Source organism: Carya illinoinensis, chromosome 1 (assembly GCF_018687715.1).
Source record: "Carya illinoinensis cultivar Pawnee chromosome 1, C.illinoinensisPawnee_v1, whole genome shotgun sequence".
NCBI classification, from domain to species: domain Eukaryota; kingdom Viridiplantae; phylum Streptophyta; class Magnoliopsida; order Fagales; family Juglandaceae; genus Carya; species Carya illinoinensis.
Window position 1 is genome coordinate 32,918,295 of NC_056752.1, and position 20,492 is coordinate 32,938,786.

General features: G+C 34.4%; 1 protein-coding gene across 3 annotated transcripts; it reads left to right on the forward strand.

Annotated features, from left to right (window-relative positions):
* The first annotated feature begins 114 nt into the window (after positions 1-114).
* Positions 115-4,957, forward strand: LOC122315516. Of its 3 annotated transcripts, XM_043131469.1 has the most exons (6): positions 115-360; positions 956-1,147; positions 2,119-2,222; positions 2,301-3,573; positions 3,849-4,281; positions 4,377-4,957. In XM_043131469.1, coding segments are annotated over exons 2-6 (1,836 nt in total). In that variant the 5' UTR covers positions 115-360; positions 956-1,122; the 3' UTR covers positions 4,378-4,957. The 3 variants fall into 3 exon arrangements, with proteins under 3 accessions (XP_042987403.1, XP_042987393.1, XP_042987409.1); XM_043131459.1 differs by having other exon boundaries at positions 3,849-4,957; XM_043131475.1 differs by having other exon boundaries at positions 956-1,279; positions 3,849-4,956.
* Positions 4,958-20,492: the final 15,535 nt, after the last annotated feature.

The window sequence follows — 20,492 nt, forward strand, 5'->3', positions numbered from 1 at the left end:
TTGTTCATTTTCATCTCTCTTTCTCTGCAGCACCTTGCGGCGACTCAATAATTTTAATTGACACATTAATATCTGATGTGGGAATTTGTAAGTGATTTCGCGCAGTCTTATGGCTCTGAAGTTATTTTTTTCTCATAGGGCTGTAATCCTAGCTGCTTAACCCTTTTTCATGTTCACTTAATGCTGTCTTCCTTGGCATCATCATTTTGAGTAAAATCGTGTCTACGGAGGTTGGAATAATGACTTCTTTATGAGACCTTTTGATGTCTCTCGGGATTCCAGTTCCCTACCATTTTAATGGAGTTTGAGCCTCTATCTTGACCCGATCCAAAAACAGAAAAAGAAAAGAAGTATCGTATGGTAAATATTATTTGATATCTTATTTAAATAAATATAACATTTTTGAGCTTTGTAAATAAATACATATAATTAGTAGTTATATATTAATATGTGCGATTTATAATATGTTTAATACATATACATGGTGATGCCATCTAAAGTCATTCTATCTCTTTAGACACATTAAATTCGAGTTGTACAATATTAATATATAGTAGTGATAGAAAAAGTACGTGGAAGCGTAGCCTAGCCTAGGTTTTAAGGGAGAAAAAGGCCGAAGCGTGCACGGGGTACGTATTTTGGCAATGATTTTCTTTCCAAAATATAAATGAGAGAGTTGATATTGCTGGAGATCAGATTCTAGCGAGGATTTTTTTTTTATTTATGTTAATTACGTACGTCAGAATACACATAAAGTAGGGATATTGATACTTCCTTTAAGAGTTTAAAGGTTATTATATTAACTTACAATATTATAGGAAAGAAATTACATATTTGGGATTTTAAAAGTGAGTATAATCTGGGACTACATATACATACTTTTGGGTAATTGTTGCTGTTGTATATAATATCAAAAATTCTATATGTAATCACTTTTACATATTTTTTTGTATAGTAAATCATGTTACGTATGGAGCTCATGGAAGGGCTAACAAGCCATAGGCGTTAACTTTGAAGGAAATTCTACGCGTCATTGTATCATTTGCCAACAGCTAATTAAGGAATTCCAATCCCGCCATTATATATATCTCGCTCTGGCGGCCTCCTTGCTTAATTCCCCTAATGCCTGGAGTCTGGCGTCATATATGTAAGAATACAAACAGTTTGATTTGATCTTTTCTTTTTCTTTTTTCTTTTTTTTTTTCATTTTTCATGGGAAGCAGAAGATCGAATACTTCGACACGGCCTATGGGATGAGGATTCTATAGAACATATATAGGTATATATGTGCATACAGTACTCTAGTTTGTATATTTTTAGGTGATCCTTTGTTTCGTTTTTCTTTTCTTTTCTTTTTGAGTTCTCTAGGGTTGTTTGCTTTAGTAAATATATGGGATTGCGAGTTGTCTTTATTATTATTATTATTATTATTATTATTTACTTAATTTGTTTCTAAGTACAATCGAACTGGTCGTTAATTTGTTATGAGAACAAGTTGTTTGCATAAGCGTGGTACATGTAAACTTTACTATTAAAGAAGAAAAGGAACGTGACATTACATGATTGAAAACTATTTATTATATTTTACTGGTGAACTTATCATCTAATGCTACATCATAGAATATATAATCGGAAAATGATGAGAAAATGGGCGATGAATAGATTTTTGGAGATATATAAGAGAACAAAAATATCAGTACTACTTAGTTATTCTATTTTCTCTTTTGAAATCATGGGATTGTATAAAATCGCCTTTTTTATTACTTACAAATTGATTTAACTTTAGGTGATTCGTTAATTAGTTTATTTTATTATAGAAGTAATTTTACATTTTTTATATATCTTATTAAGTCACGTTTTTTTATGGGTTTGTTATTATATAATTTCTTAAATTTGTAGCTATAATATTTCTTAGAATTTGGTTACCAGTTTGATTCTATTATGGAATTTAGTTTTCGTGCGTATATGATATATGGCGAAAAGTAGCAAATTCGATTCCTTGCTCGTCAAAAAACTCAGCAACATACTGCAGTACTTCTGCTTAAATATATATATATATTAAGAACAGTGGAATATCTAAGGCTTTGATTAATTTCTTGCTGATCGATCATCTTGTAGGGGTTGAGTATCGTGAAGAATACACGTATAATTTGTATCAAATGCGGTTGGCCTTTTCCTCGTCCAAGTGCAAAACAAAGACGATCGAGCACACGTACAGAAAGGTTTGTGGAACAATTGGATTTAGGGTTCGTACGTAGGAGCTAATCATGAACTTAAATGGAAAGACGTCCAACGTGCAGATTTCTTCCACCGACTGTCGTGAAGTTTACTCTCCTCATGCAGAGACTGAGGCATATGAACCTTATGATTCTCGAAATGCTGTATCGCAAAACTTCATGCTAGAAAACTGTGTCACAAGTGATGATCATAGTTTTGCAGATCCTGAGGATGCCAAGCAGCGGGTTGTTCAAAATATGGAGATGATTGGGGGTGACAATGCTGGTGACCATGAAGATCAGGATAAAACTTCATGTGATGATGCTAGAGGCAAAATTAAGAAAGAAGCTGCTATACCACCAAACATACTGCTAGAAAATGCTACAATATTAGTCGGATATTCTGATTTTGCTCCAGCTGATCATGTTGAAGTTAATCAAACAACTGAATTGAATGCTGGTAATGATGAAAAAGACAAGATTGAAAAATGTGATATGGCTGGAAATGAATGCAAGGAAGTAGCTGATCTAGAGGCACACAAAAATCATCTATCTGAATCGGTGGCTGTTGTAGAGAATGGAACAGATAATGAATCTGCAAGAAACTTGGGAGACAGTACTCAACCAAAACATTACACAAGGTCCGTTTCTGAGATTGAGGTTGTTGTGGAAGACAGCACGAATGATTCGATTAGAAACTTGGGACAAAATGAACACAATCATCGTTGTAATTTTCCTTCCGAGATTGAGGTTGTTGCAGGGGAGGATGGAAGGGAAGAATTTATAGGAAACTTAGGAGAAACTGAACTAATACATTACGAGGCCGAGAAAGAACCGATACATTATAAAAATACTACGTGCGAAATTGGGGTTGTTGTGGTGGATCATGGAATGAATGGATCTCCGAGGAAATTGAGACAAATTGAGTCAAACCAGTACCAAAGTTCTGCTGCTGAAATTGAAGTTGCTGTGGAGGATGGAACAGATAATTCTGAGAGGATCCAGCCTGCAAAGATCGGATCAAAACCTTTGGAAAACGTAGTAGGAACTAATTCTACCAAAAACCTTCCCCAGAACAAAAATTTTCAGGAAGGAATAAAGGAAGTTGATTTCGACAACTGTGAGATACAGGAAGAGTGCTCATGTGCTGATGAAAGCGGTGTGGTGGCTCAATTAAGCCGTAGTGGTGATGTTGAGTTATCACAAAATCTCTCTCCAAAACCGACTTTGGAAGAGCTTTTGAGATTTGCAGCGGAAGAGGAATCTTCAGCTCAAAATACTGCAGTGGTCATGAATACGAGAGACTTCGATTCATGGGATCTTTGGGGCAATAGTTACAAGTCTTCAGGATATGAAGGTGAGAATAATCTCTTTAAACAGAAAATTGCTATTTACACATCGCCACATCCATAGCCCGAAAGACAACTATCTTCCCTTTTTTTATAGGCAGAGGCAACTGTCTGTTTAATACATGATTTACACCTAAATATGTTGCCTGTTGGAATGTTTGTGCAGTGTAAGCCTTTTCATATAATATCAATTGTGCAAGCTCTACAGATCAGCTACTCTGATAGTTAATTGTACGTCAATTGAGGATTAACAATGCATGCTTGTTCTTTATTTATTGAACAGGTCTCTACTCCCAAAAAAAAGGCACAGCAGTTGAGCAATATCATGGGGACATGTTGGATGATTATGAGCGTAGAACTTGTACACCGTTATTTCAAGTCAAAGACAGGAGCAACAACATAGTTAACAAGCCACAATGGAGAAAGGCTATTGATGGTATTTTGGGCAAGTTTAGAAGCTTGCGTAAGAGGCAACCAAATCCTTTGGGAGGAATTCTGGATGAGGTTGATCTCAAAAGCTTACTGAAAGCTGCAAACTCAAAGAGGTGTAAGAGAGAGAACATCAGCTCAATCATCATGCGGAAAACATTCTGGGGACGATTAGCATGTTGCTCTTCTGCCAGTACCGGATCAGCAATTAGAAGCCATAAAAGAAAAAAGCCAAAGGAATGGCAATTACAGTTGCAAAGATATGTTTCAGAATACTCCCCTGCTTGGTAATAATTAACACAAGAGACTTGGGCCCTTTTCTTTTATTCTTTTCTCTTCGGTTTAATTACTAATGTTAAGACAATTGCATCTGCTACCTCAGAAGGAAGACGTGCACCTGAGAAGAATTCCAGCAACGCCTAGAAGGCTTTAGAAAGGGAATATTCTGAATGACGTGTACCAATCATTTGTTTTTGGTTGTTATGAAAAAGTCTATAAATATAGACTCTGATTGTACTAAGGATACATGGGAAATGGAAAGAATTCTAAAGCCAGAGGGATTTCTTCATTTTGTCGAGTGCTTGTTGTGCTTTACTTTCTCTGTTTTATTATGGCATCCACAGCTTGGCAAAGGCTCACGCCTGCAACTCATCTTCCTCCTTTTTTTTCCTTCTTCTTCTTATCTTATGTTCTCATGGAGTCTACCGACCCTCCTTCTGTCAACACAGAACCTCCTCCTGTCAACACACAGTCCATTACACCATCACCTCCTCACCACCCCTCCATTGTCACTGCGGCCCCTCATTCCGTCACTATCAAGCTTTCCTTAGATAATTTCTTGCTATGGAAAGCCCAGATAGTACCTTTTCTCAAGGGACATCAGCTCATTGGCTATGTCGACGGATCTATTCCCTCTCCCGCTCCCACTCTAAATAACGCTCCCAACCCCGAATATCAGCGCTGGGTTCTTCAAGATCAGTTTCTAATTTCGATCCTCAATTCCTCTTTAACAGATACGGTCTTAGCATAGGTTCTTGAGTGCACCACATCATTTGAAATATGGTCTGCTCTTCACAATCTATACGCAGCTCGATCTTCTGAACATATAATGCAAACTCAGCTTGACCTGGCTACCTTAAAAAAAGGCCCAGAATCAATAACTGAATATTTCAACAAGGCAAAAAATCTCTCAGCCTCGTTGAGTGCAGCTGGTCATCCCCTTTCTCCATCTCAGTTCTCTGTTTTTTTGCTTGTTGGTTTGGGCTCCGAATATGAGTAAGTGGTTACCTCCATTGCTACTCGTCCGGATTAGGGGTGTGCATCCGGACCGGATTTTTTTCCGGTCCGGTCCAGAAATCCGGAATCCGGGCAGTTATCCGCCCGGATTACACCCGGGCGGTTGAAGAAAACCCGGATCCGTAACCGGATTCGGTTTTATAACCCGGTTATCCGTATAACCGGGTTATACACTTTTTTTTTTCTCTCTCTTCCGAAAGCGACACCGTACTTGCTAGGTTTAGTAACTTTAGTTCATTTTTCTCTACAGTCGCTGTCTCTGAGTCACTCTCGGTCTCTCTTGAATCCTTTTCTTCTTCTCTGTTCTTCAGACTCTCTCAAGTTCTCAACTGTGTCCATCTCTCGTTGCTCATCTCTCAAATCTCAAGTCTCTCGAATCCTCTTCTCTCAACACTCGTCTCTCGTCTCTCGCTTCTTCGCTTGGGTCTGTTTGAATTTGTGTTTGATATTCACTTGGGTTTGTGTTTGATGTTCTAGGTTTGGTATTTTATGGTTTATATTATGCTTTTTTCTACTGCTGAAGGTCATCTGCTCATTTAATTTATATTATGAATGGTATCATATTGTATAAAGGTTTAAGACTGATCCCGAGATGTTTGGATTTGTGTTTGATTTTCGCTTGGGTTTGTGTTTGATATTCTGGGTTTAGTATTTTGTGGTTTGAACCTTAGACTTGCTGAAAAGAAATTAAGGTGCAAGCACTGCTTATGGAATGATCAGTAAAACAATGTAAGAAGACAAACAGATTAGAGAGATACAAATTCTTACATAATCTAAAAAGTCCAAATTCTAACAAAACTATATAAACAACTGTATCCATTTATGTTACCAATAAATATAAACAAATAGATTGGAATACTTTTAATGATTTGCAAAGAGAGTGAGATTATTGATGTCCCCATAAAGATAACCAAAATTCATGGTGGGATAGAATGTACTTCTTTAGAGGAACCCCACAAGGTGGCTGTGAGTGGGGTCCCTCTGATGATTTCAAAGCAGCCCTGCTAAACATGCCAGTCGGTTTGCTGTTGTCTTTGGTTCTTTTTGGCTGTCAAGCAATCACTTAGGCCTCAAGAGTCACCCACAAGCTAATATTGGCAATGTCAATCTATCAAATCCGCATTGAGATTTCAAAATATAAAGTATGTATTTAATAAGAGAAGAAAGACTTGACAGATTATCCTACAATAGCCATTCTGTTGTGGTTTGCTCTCCTATAGTTTTTCAATTTAAACCCAAATGAGGAAAATGAATATTTGGGAAAGATTTGGTGTGCTAGCTGACTGTGGAAGACTGGGTCTCTGTTGTTGAAAGCCTCAAGAAGTTCGAGTAGGCCGGGCTAGACCATGGAGACAGGCCTAACTGCAACCAGAACATAGAAAACATAGAAAACATCCCTGTAGGGTGTCTTTCAACCAATTTTAAAAAACTCAGGTGTTTAAGATAGTGATTCAGCCTTACCACACAAGAATTATATATATATATATATATATATATATATATATATATATATTATGTAATTGCTCGTAGTCCAAAGTGTTGAACCCAAGGTTTCAAATTTTGTATAATTATATATCTACACATGGATTTTGATGATAACAAATGAATTCAAAGAACAAAGAAGTCTCAACTTCAAGTTGTCTACACAATGGAGTCAAGCACATCAAGGAAACAAGCATGAGCAAGAAGGGAACAAATTCACATTAAAGTGATAGAGTAATGTTGTAAATCTTTTAAAAATTTGAAATTAAGATTAAGGCTCAAAATTAATATTTTATTATAAAGCATTAAAATACATTTTTTACATGTTCATGAATATTTTGAAAATTAAATTTGAAAATTTTGAAAGATGATTAAATGTCATTTTTCACATGTGCATACCTTGACTAAAGGGTTGGACTTTGAAAATATTAAATATGATTGATTCATCTTTCACATGTGCATGTTTTATTTGAATATTTTCAAAAGTGATTGATAATTTTGTTTGAAAAATTTGAAAAATAAAGTGTGCTCCTTTTGTCATATGCAAAAAGTAAAAGATTAGGTTTGAATTTTTTGAAAAGTAAAGTGTGCTCATTTTGTCATATGCAAAAAGTAAAAAATTAGATTTGAATTTTTTGAAAAGTAAAATGTACTCCTTTTGTCATATGCAAAAAGTAAAAGATTAGGTTTGAAGTTTTTGAAAAATAAATGATGTTGTCTTTGACAATTGAAAAAGAAGAATCTTTTATTTGATTTTTTTGAAAAAGTGAATGATGTTGTCTTTGACATGTGAATCTTTTTAAATTTGAATATGAAGTCTCATATGCCTATAAATAGATCATTTGAGAGTTTCACATTAACAACATCCAAAGCATACAACATTCATTCAAAACTTTCATTCTCTCTTCTCTAAGCATTGAACCTTAATCCTTATTCATTTTGAGAGAGATATAGTTTGCGCTGTATTGTTCTTATTTCACTCATTGAGGAGTGTTTTCTGATAACCTACCCACTATCAGCTCTTGTATCAGTAAAAGGATGTGTATAACCCTTGTGCGTGTAGAAAGTGTTCTACCCAGGGAATAGTTGAATCACCACGTGTAAGGTGATTGCAAGTGTAGAGGGTGTTCTACACGAATCCTTTGTAGCGGTGTTATTCAATTGTGTAATAGGTTTCTATCTCCACCTGAAAGAGGTTAAATAGTGAATTTGGGAATCCTCAAGGGGTAGCTTGAGGCGAGAACGTAGGCAGTGGGGCCAAACCTCGTTAACATACTGAGTTTGCTTCTTTTTTACCCTTACTCTTTATATTTATTGCTATTTCGTATTTTGTTTATATTTTATATTGTATATTTGATTTATAATTATTATTTTTTTTAATACAACTCAATTCACCCCCCTCTTATGTTAGTCATTTGGGCAACAATTGATATCAGAGTTAAGAGTTCTGTTATAAGATTAATTATCTTTTGAGTTAAGATCTTATGGCTAACATTGCAGCTTCATTTGGTGAAGGTCAATCTAGCAGTCGACCTCCACTCTTTTGTGGAAACAATTATTCATTCTAGAAAGTTAGAATGAGAATATTTCTTCAGGCTCAAGGTCGAGAAATCTGGAAATGCATTGTAAATGGACCTTATATTCTAACAAAAATGGTTGATGGAGTAAAGGTCAAAAAGGAAGAAGAAGAGTTTGATCGTGAAGACGATAGACTTTATACTTTGAATTTAACTGCTATGAATTTATTATTTAATGCTCTCAATGGAAATGAGTTTAATAGAATAATGACTTGCGCTGCGGCAAAAGAAATTTAGGATAACTTAGAAGTTACTTAGGAAGGAACTTCACAAGTTAAGGAATCAAAAATTTATATTCTTACTCATGAATATGAAATGTTTAAGATAAATGATGATGAATCTATTTCTAGTATGCACACTCGTTTTACTAACATCATAAACAGCTTGACAGCTCTTGACAAAATTTATTCTAAAGTGGAAATAGTAAGAAAAATTCTCAACTCTCTACCAAAACGTTGGGAATCAAAAGTGACAGCGATTCTTGAAACTAGAGACCTCAAGAAGCTCGGAGTGAATGAACTCATCGGGTCACTTATCACCCATGAGTACACATTGAAAAGAGGAGAAGAAAAAAGAAAGCCAAAGAAGAGCTTGACACTTAAAGCTGTTCCTCATGAAAGTGAAAGTGATGAAGATGGGGAAAATGAAGACAAAGATGAAGAAGTTGCGATGATAACAAGAAGAATTCAAAGGTTCTTAAAGAAAAATAAAACTCCTCCAAGGAAATCCTTCAAAAAGTTTTCCAAGAAAGATTCAGGTAAACATTATACTTTAATTTGTTATAAATGCAATAAGCCTGGTTATATCAAGTCAGATTGTCTTCTGCTAAACAAAGATCGAAACAAGGGCAAGAAAGCAATGAAAGCTACATTGGATGATGATTCAAGTAGCTCAGATAATGAAGCAAGCAATGGAAAATCAGCAAATCTTTGTCTTATAGCTAAAGATGACATTGAGGTAACAAATCTTGATAATATTGAAGATCCTTCATATAAAGAATTACAAACTGTTTTAGAAGAGGTATATAAGGAATTTGAAAAATTGGGTATCAAGTATACTGCTTTGAAAAAGAAAAATTCTTCTTTAACAAACGAAATTGATATTTTAAGAAAAGAAAGTATCATTTTGAAAGATGAAAATCTTGAGTTGAATAAGAAGAAAACTGATTTAGAAAATATTGTTGAAAACTTTACGAATGGAAAAAGAAATTTTGAAAAACTTCTTGGTAATCAAAAATGTGTTTTTGACAAGACAGACTTGGGATATATGCCAAAACAAAAATACAAACCTTATAAAAATTTCTTTGATAATCCTTCTACATCAAAAACCAATATTCAAAATTCTTTTCATAAAAATAATTTTGTCAAAAAGAGATATTATTATAATCATTCAAGTTCTTCATATATGTCACATGCTATTTGTAATTTCTGTAATAGAAATGGCCATAATTATCATGCTCGTCCTATTAGAAGAAATCATACAATGACTATTAGGACTATATGGGTACCTAAAAATCTTGTTTCTTCTAATACTAATAAATAAAGGACCCAAAGAACTTGGGTACCAAGAAAAATCATTTTAATTATTTTTATAGGTATGCATGAAGTCATCCACAAGCAAAAATAAATGGTTTTTAGATAGTGGATGTTCAAGACACATGACGGGAGACAAGACTAAGTTCTTTGATCTTAAATCTAAAGAAGAAGGACACGTGACATTTGGAGACAACTCGAAAGGGAAGATCGTGGGAATAGGTAAAATTGGTAATGAATCTTCTCTCATAATTGAAGATGTTCCACTTGTTGAAGGTCTAAAACATAATCTTTTGAGCATAAGTCAATTATGTGATAAACGATTTATAATTACTTTCAAAATAGATAAATGCATTATTTTGAATGATTATGATTGTAATATTTGTTTTATTGCTTTTAGAAGTAACAATGTTTATACAATCGATTTTGAAGAAATTACCTCACAAGATGCTATTTGTTTTTCAGCTCAAAATGAAATTAGTTGGCTATGGCATAAAAGATTAGGTCATGCCAACATGGAACTTATTTTCAAACTTTCAAAAAATGATCTTGTAAGAGGTTTACCAAAAACAAATTTTCTTAGAGACAAAATTTGTGATGCATGCCAATTTGGTAAACAAACAAAAACTTCTTTTAAAACCAAAAAACATATTTTCACTACTAGACCATTGCAACTGATACACATGGATCTTTTTTGACCAAATAGAGTTGCAAGTCTAGGAGGAAAATATTATGCATTTGTTATTGTTGATGATTTCTCTAGATATACTTGGGTCATCTTTCTTGCTCATAAAGATGAGGCACATAATACTTTTACCAAGTTATGCAAGAGAATTCAAAATGAAAAGGGCTATACTATTTCAAGTATCCGAAGTGATAGAGGAAAAGAGTTTGTTAATAAAAATATTGAAACATTTTGTGATGAAAATAGTTTTGTGCATAATTTTTCTGATCCTCGAACTCCTCAACAAAATGGGGTAGTGGAGAGGAAAAATAGATCTCTTCAAGAGATGGCAAGAATAATGCTCAATGAGAACAACTTGCCTAGATATTTTTAGGCCAAAGTGGTAAGTAGTGCATGTTATGTTATAAATAGAGTTATGTTAAGGTCTAAGTTAGATAAAACCCCTTATGAGTTTTGGAATGAGAAAAAGCCCAACATTGGTTACTTTCATATATTTGAATGTAAATGTTTTATTTTGAATGACAGGGATAATTTAGGCAAGTTTGATGCAAAATCTGATGAAGGTATCTTTCTCGGGTATTCTACTAATAGTAAAGCTTATAGAGTATTCAATAAAAAGACTTTGACTGTACAAGAATCTATGCATGTAGTATTTGATGAATCTAATTGGAGAACCTTCACGAGGTGTAAGTATTTGATTATCTCTTAGAAATATTTGCAATCATACTGATTTTCTATCTCAGATTGAATCCAAAAATATTGATGAATCACTTCTTGATGAATCTTGGATTCTACCTATGCAAAAAGAGTTGAATCAATTTGAAAGAAATGATGTTTGAACACTTATTCCTAGACTCAAAAATCATACTATTATTGGAACAAAATGGGTTTTTAGAAACAAGAAAGATGAGTCCAGAATCATTACTAGAAATAAGGCTCGACTTGTAGCCCAAGGTTTTAATCAAGAGGAAGGAATCGATTATGATGAGACATATGCACCAGTCGCAAGATTAGAAATTATTCGAATGCTACTTGCATATGCTTGTTATAAAGATTTCAAACTTTTTCAAATGGATGTTAAAAGTGCTTTCTTAAATGGTTTTATAAATGAAGAGGTATATGTTAAGCAACCTCCAGGTTTTGAAAATCATATTTCCTCAAATCATGTTTTCAAACTCACAAAAGCACTATATGAACTCAAACAAGCTTCTAGAGTTTGGTATGTGAGACTTAGTGGTTTCTTGATTGAAAAAGGTTTTTCAAGAGGAAAAATCGACACAACTCTTTTCATTAAATATGAAAATGATGATATTCTTTTGATTCAGATTTATGTTGATGATATAATATTCGGTGCTACTAATGAAAATATGTGTCAAGTTTTTACTAAGACTATGCAGGAAGAATTTGAGATGAGCATGACAGAAGAACTTACATTCTTTCTCGGATTGCAAATTAAGCAAGTAAAAAGTAGGACATTCATCAATCCATCAAAATATATTAAGGAATTACTGAAAAAGTTTGGGATGGAAGGTGCTAAGGAAATTGGAACACTAATGAGCCCATCAACTAAACTTGATAAAGATGAATCCGGTAAGTCAGTTGACTCGAAAATATATCAAGGTATGATTGGTAGCTTATTATATTTAACAGCCAGTAGACCAGATATTATGTTTAGTGTGTGCTTATGTGCACGCTTTCAGTCATTTTCAAAAGAATCACATTTAATTGCAGTTAAGCGCATTCTTAGATATCTTAGTGGTACAATTAATCTAGAGTTATAGTACCCTAACCACATATCTTTCGATCTAATCAGCTACACAGATGCAGATTATGTTGGCTGTAAAATAGATCGAAAAAGCACTAGTGGAGCATGCCATTTCTTAGGTCATGCACTAGTTTTCTGGTTTAGTAAAAAACAAAATTCTGTTGCACTATCTACTGCTGAGGCAGAATATGTTGCTGCGGGTAGTTGTTGTGCTCAAGTTCTCTACATGAAGCAACAATTTCAAGATTTTAAACTCATGTATAATTACATTCCAATCAAATATGATAATACAAGTGCTATAAATCTTTCAAAGAACCCAGTACAACATTATAGAACTAAGCATATTGAAATAAGATATCATTTTCTTCGAGATCATATGCAGAAAGACGATATAGTACTAGAGTTCACAAACACACACGATCAGTTAGTAGATATTTTCACAAAACCTTTACCAGAAGATAGATTATGTATGATCAGAAGAGAAATATGTATGATGCATGCTATGAATATCTCTTAAAAGATAAACCAGAGTCAATAAAAATAAAGAAAGATTTTTTAAATACTTTTACATAAACTTGAGATTCTTAACCTCATGTTTGAGACGCTTATTCTCTTCATACAATATTATATCATTCTTATTCATGAGAACTGGCAAGCGGAATGAATAATCTAATAAAGATTTCAACTGTTTATTCTTCTTCCAAATGATTCATTCCCTTGTGTGAGACTCTTGAACAATTTGTTGAAGTACAACAATTTATTCTTTAAACTTTTCAACTTCATGATTTCTGACTTGTAGCCGCTGAGAAAAAACAACAATAGAGGAAGAGTAGCGAGTCCTAAGACTCACCAAGTCATAGATAGCATCAGAATCTGACTTATTAGCCAAATTATTATTTTCTTGCTGCAACATGGCACCAATAGCAGCTGTAGAAAGGACAGGAGGTTGAGGTGTAGAATGCCTCATGGATGGATTTAGAAAAATGTTAGAAGAATGAGCCATTGAGAAAAGAATGGAAGGCTTAAAACGAGAATATTGAAAGAATATAGATGAGTTATAGAGATGAGAAAAAAACTTGATGCGGATTGGATGAACTTTAAGACTGATTTTATAGAGATAGCATGAAGAACCAGACGAGCTATCATCCAAGTCAAAGAGCAATGTGATTTTTTTTCCCGATCGGTGAAAATGACATTTTTTTAGAAACTCGGAGCCTTCAATCTCGTTTGTCAACAACATCAGGCGATTTTTTTTCAAATCTCCAGCCACACTTGTCGGGTCATGGACGGATTCAATTTTTTTTCAACTATCTACAGTGTCTACTAACGCACCGTTTTCTTCAGTCCATTTACTTGTTACGGATCCTTTATAATCATGTCAAAAGGGGGAGAAGTGTTAGACTAGAACATTAACATTGTTTGAATTGCTAAACTTGTTATATATGCTTGGAATTATATTTATACTTTTGCTTGAAAATTAAATTTGAAAATTTTGAAAGATGATTGATTGTCATTTTTCACATGTGCATACCTTGATTAAAGGGTTGAACTTTGAAAATATTAAAGATGATTGATTATCATCTTTCACATGTGCATGTTTTATTTGAATATTTTCAAAAGTGATTGATATTTTTTTGACTTATGCAAAAGGTAGATGATTTTGTTTGAAAAAATTGAAAAGTAAAGTGTGCTCCTTTTGTCATATGCAAAAAGTAAAAGATTGGGTTTGAATTTTTTGAAAAGTAAAGTGTGCTCCTTTTGTCATATGCCAAAAGTAAAAGATTAGGTTTGAAGTTTTTGAAAAATAAATGATGTTGTCTTTGACAATTGAAAAAGAAGAACATTTTATTTGATTTTTTTGAAAAAGTGAATGATGTTGTCTTTGACATGTGAATATTTTTAAATTTGAATATAAAGTCTCATATGCCTATAAATAGATCATTTGAGAGCTTCACATTAACAACATCCAGAGCATACAACATTCATTCAAAACTTTCATTCTCTCTTTTTTAAGTATTGAGCTTTAATCCTTATTCATTTTGAGAGAGATATAGTTTGCGCTGTATTGTTCTTATTTCACTCATTAAGAAATGTTTTCTGATAACTTACCCACTATCAGCTCTTGTATCAGTAAAAGGGTGTGTATAACCCTTGTGCGTGTAGAAAGTGTTCTACACAGGGAATAGTTGAATCACCACGTGTAAGGTGATTACAAGTGTAGAGGGTGTTCGACACGAATCCTTTGTAGCGGTATTGTTCAAAGGGTGTAATAGGTTTCTATCTCCACCTGAAAGAGGTTGAATAGTGAATTTGAGAATCCTCAAGGGATAGCTTGAGGCGAGGACATAGGCAGTGGGGCTGAACCTCGTTAACATACTGAGTTGCTTCTCTCTTATCCTTACTCTTTATATTTATTGCTATTTCGTATTTTGTTTATATTTTATATTGTATATTTGATTTATAATTATTATTTTTTTTAAAACAACTCAATTCACCCCCCCTCTTGTGTTAGTCATCTGGGCAACACAAAGATACCCATGCTTAACCCTCTTTTTTTGTAATGAAACATAAAGTACTTCCCTGCGTCAAGTTTACATGGAAATTGGGCATGGTTTTCTCTTAGGTAGTTGCTATGAGAATGTAGGAACAGCCTGGCAGAAAGTCACCACACGTTTCAAGGCCTGGGTTTTAGCTTCTGCCTGCTAAAATATTTACATGGATGATTACTTTGCATGATGATCTATGAGGGTAATAGGTAAACAATCAAACACTTATAATATCCATGTTCATCAATGAAACACAAATTTAAGCAATTAGGAAAATATTTGCAATAAAATCTCAATAAAATCTCGGGTGCCCTCAGGACTTTGAACCAATTGATCACCAAGCCTCACCAGCTGGATCAAATTCATAATGTTACAACCTTTACACACGCCTTCTTATTCTTCCCTATGGTTGTCGTGTCATTCAGGTAATCTGCTCACTGATTGTTTGGTGGAAAGGCTCTACTAATACTTTGTTGTGGCTTGGTATTGAATTTTTTATGTTTTGATTTGTGATATAGAATTCTGGAGCATTGGACTCTGCTTAGGTTCTTGCTCAAGATCAGTATGGCAATTATATCACGCAGGTTGGTTTTGTTTACTTTCCAAAACATTCAGTAGTAGCATTATCTGGAAATATTATTGATATGGCATGTTTGAAGGTGTGTTGTAAAGAGAGGCTTTAGAAGCTGAAATTATAGAAAAAGAGCAAAGATAAGAACTTTTGATTGGTGCATTAAAATGGGTTAGTCATACTCAAATTTTAGATGCTTTCAGGTTAAACTGATTTGTTGGTCTCTAATTAAATATTAAGATGGATATAATGTCTTGCAGCATGTTTTGAATATGTGAAACCCCCTTGTGCTGGTCAATGACTCATTGTCCCTTGTGCAGCTTCCTCAATTCCAGATTCAACTTTCAAGATGTGAAGAGTAGTAGCATTGTATTTTTTTTTTTTTTGAAATAGTAGTAGCATTGTATTAGTTTAATTAGTTGTGATGTATTATTATTTATTTTGTTCTTTGTAAATTTATGTTTTGAATTGAGATGTAAACAAAAATATTATCTATTTTGCATTTTTATTTATTTTGTTCTTTAATTTACTTTTTTTTTTAAACTAATAAAAAGTGTTTAAATTATTTTTTAAAACAAATTGGGCAATTGAAACAAGATATCAGATTTTTTTTTCTTTTTAAAGTGCTATATATTTTGTTTTGGAGTTTTAAAGTCTTTAAAAAAAAAAACCCGGATTAAACCCGGTTATAACCCGGATTTCCGGGTTTTAAGGCAAAATTTGTAAAAAATCTAGATATCCGGATAGAATCCGGTTATCCGCCCGGATTGAAATCCAGATTAATCCGGGCGGATAACCGCCTGGTTTTTAAAACCCGGATCCAGATCCGGTTATGGCCGGATATCCGGATCCGGTTGAACACCCCTAGTACAAACTGTAATATAAATAATATTGAAATGTTGGTTATTGCTGGCTTAAGCTCGTTTGGATGATAAAAATGTTTTCTTTTATCTAATTTCATTATTACAGTTTTTTTAAATTTTAAAATAATAATAATATTAAAAAATAATATTTAATAATATTTTATTTAACTTTCATTTAAAATTATTTCATCTCATCTTACTATCCAAACCAAACCTAAGAATTTTTTTGCATTCCCAAACTTTTGGTCTATATTATGAAAGTTGGAGAAAATTCTACAACAAACTGCAATATTAAATACAATCTATGTACTCTTAAATCGATCATTTAGAGCTTGTTTGAGATTGAATTTAAAAGTTTAAAAAATGTTTTTAATTGTTTAAAAGTTCTTTTAAAGAAAAAATATATGTTTGGTAAATTTATAACAAGTGTTTTAGTCACTTAAAAAAGTTAAAAGTCTACTCTTTAAAAAACATTCATCGAAAAACTCATATAGATAACTGTATATTTGTAACATCCGTCCTTATGGTGGGTTCTTTAGAAATGATTTTTAGAAAACAGACGGGAATCACGGTTCCTTTTGAAATTTTCTTTCCTTTCATACCAGGATACAAAAGACTCCATATTTATAAATAAAACTTGTTTTCTTAATTTAAAAGGATACAATGGAAAACATTAAAATTTCATAGTTAAAATCTCTCGTACAAAATAAAATGTCTAGACTTTCATGCTCTTCCCCTTAAGCTGTGCTCGTCCTAACGCGTTATGTTCATTTTGTCCCTGGGAGGGCACACATTAAAACTAAAATGAATCGATGACTCGTAAGTATTACTTCATACAATTAAAATATAAGAATATAGGTTTTCAATCATGCATTCATCACTCCATACATATCATGCATAGACATTCGGTTCGTTTTAAAACGTTGCGAGGTGGAGTTTTTCTTTAAACATGCTTTCTTTTCGTAAAACAGTTCCCCACACTTTGCTGCCTTCATTTCTTAGTCTTTTCATGTATACATCTTTTCATACATACATGCATTCTTTCTTAATATGCATACATTCTTTCTTATTGCTTTCATTGACCATTGCACACTGTTGAGCCTCGTGTGCTAGGGTTAGCGGTCTTTTGGACCTGATTCCTCCCGTGGCCATGGGTTGGAAATCCATTCTGTCAGGGTGCAGCACTGGGTGCACTACCGGTACTACTTACCCAGCATTACAATTTGACCAGTCTAGTCCTTCGGTACCTTTTCCTTTCCACTCATGTGGTCGTTACGTATTTTCATACATTAAGCATTCAGTCCATTCATTCCTTTCAATCATTTAATTCCTTTACAATCCGTTCAGTCATTTACAGTTCTTTTATTCATTTCATTCAGTTCTTAATAGTTCTTACAATTCTTTTAGTCTTTTCATTCGTAAAAGTCATTTTAAAAACATTGGACATTTTAAAAATAGTTTTCTTTCATGGCATCATTTAAAATGTCGGTTCATGCATCATTTAAAGCATCAGTTCGTTTCGTTTCGTGAACATATATACAATACGTACCACATATAGCATCCATCCACATGCATACACTTACTTACTTGGGGTGCATGAAAAGGGGCTGCCAAGGAGGGTCATTACTTACGTATACTTGAAAACTTATACTTAACTTTCTTTTCCGTAAAACGTGTTTTGTGGAGAAAAGTGTCAGTTCGTAAAGCATATTAAGGAAAAGCCATTTTGTTTTCGTCTTCTTTTATTTAGAAAACTCTAGAAGAGTATGAATGCAATACTTATCTGGACTCCATGCCATACTCATTCCATGTAGTCCATTCGTGTGCTTGTCAGATGGCAACCTATATGCATACACATAACCTTACGCCATTTTCTATCTAATGCATAAGTAACTATACTAGAAATAGAACTATGTTTCATTTGGAACACTCTTCAACCATTTACTATACTAAAACCTTTGGGGTCTTATTCCTTAAAGTGAACATTCGTGATTCACCTTAAGGTTAAGACACTAAGACCTTTGTCTTATTATTCTATTAACCACATGTCGACGCCTGACTCAGACTAACTAAGTCACGCATCCCAATTCTAGACAATGTACCCAATACTACCTTCATGTGTCCTAGACCATACTCAATCCTCATTCCCATCTACGCATGCCACATGACTTTAAACCAACTCTGAGGCTTAAAACATCGTGCAACCATGCTGAGGACAGATTACCCATTACATATAGTAAACCCGTCTGGCACATGTGTCTTGCTAGAGGCACATGTACCTTATCCATATTTCACCTAAGATTAACTTATAGTTCAACGAACGCCCGCTTGTATAAACAATCTCCATACTCCAATACCAACTTGTTCAGACTCGGTCGATAGGACTCTTCCTACTTTCTAGCCCTGTACAAGTTCATCCCGACACTTAACAAGAGAACTGCACCCACAAATGCACCTTTGTCACTACGGTGCACGTCACTACGGTGCACGTCACACGGTGCTTCGCTGCACTACATAGAGTACACTTCACGTGTACTCTCTTCACACACTACGTTGCATCACAACTACAGCATACACCTCACGCCCATACTCACAGCACCATCCACAATACTACACAGTTATGTCCAACACTTCGTTACATAGCCACACTTCGCTTCACAACTATGCAGCGAACTCCACAATTACTAACAACACAATCAATAGTCCAACCAACCAACTAACATTAATATAAATAATAAGAGATAGAGAGTTATACCATCGACTGGATAACCCATGCATCACTCACTGTCCGTCACGATCAAGACATCGGAGGAGTCATATGTGGCGATTAACACCGTGTACGGTGGTTGTTTAGGCTACTAGGGGTGGCTACGGGTGTGGATTTGAGTAGGGAAATGTTTGGTCCTGGTCCTAGAGTGTGTGTGTGCATGTGACCCATTGGAGAAAGAGAGAGATATGGGGAAAAGAGACCATGGAAATGAAGCCCATGGAGTGGGGATGCCATTGGTGGTGGTCGAAGGCCAAGTTGGTTGTGTATGATGGCGCTACGGTGGAGGAATGGGTTTGAAACCCATTTTAGCTAAGTTGCCGTGGAAGGAGGAGGAGACTGTCTTGGAGTTCACCAGTGGGAGGAGGGAGTTGTCGGCGGGGAGGGAGGTGGGCTGGAGGAGAAGCCGCATGGTGAAGAAGGAGAAGCCGTGCATCGGGCTGGGAGAGAGGGAGAGGAGAGAGAGAGGGAAAAGAGAAAAGTGAGGGAAGAAAGAGAGGGGATTGAGTTTTTAATCCAGGTATTCTTTCATCATTAATTAAAATGATGAAGTCTCGTTAATCACTCGAAGAAAATAAAACTGTTTAAATTAATTTAGAGTTTTCAACATAAATTTAAATCTCTTAATATTTTTAAATGACTAAAATATTTAATTTAAATAATTTTTCACAATTATAATATTTTTAGAACTCATCAAAATATTATAATTGTTTTATTTTAAAAATAATTATAGTCCAATAACACTAAAAAAATTACATATAAATATTTTTAGAATATTTAAAATATTTGTAAGTTTTAAAATAATAGAATTGCTTTAAAAATCTGTTTGGTATATTTTAAAACACGCCATCGAGGTATCTTTTAAAATAGCTTATTATTTAAATTATAAACTATAAGCTTTAGAATTATAAGTTATATTTCTTAGTGTAGTTCTAAACATGCCATTAATAAATTTAGGAGTGTGCATCCGGACTGGATTTTTATCTGGTCCGGTCCGAAAATCCGGATCCGGGTGAATCCGGGTGGTTATAATAAATCCAGATCCGGTTACGGATCTGGTTTTATAATCCGGTAATCCGTAACCGGGTATAGGTTATACACCCACTATTTTTTTTTTTTTTGCCGAAAACGTCACTCTCTTGGAGTTGGATCTCCACCTGCGATTCCAGGCTACCCTCTCGGACCGAGAGTCTCGATTGGATCTCCACGCTCGGGCACTAATTTTCGGAGCCCAATATGTGATTTCACAGCACGACCAAGTTCTGAATTGACTAGTTGGAGCTGTTTGAGAAGAGGACTTCAGGTGAGTGGCTAGATGAGACACCACGGACGTCGTTCCTGTGTGGGCTATGCAGTGAAGTGTTCGGTGGCTTGGCGTCCTTAATTATCGCTGGTGGAGATGATGGCGGTTGAG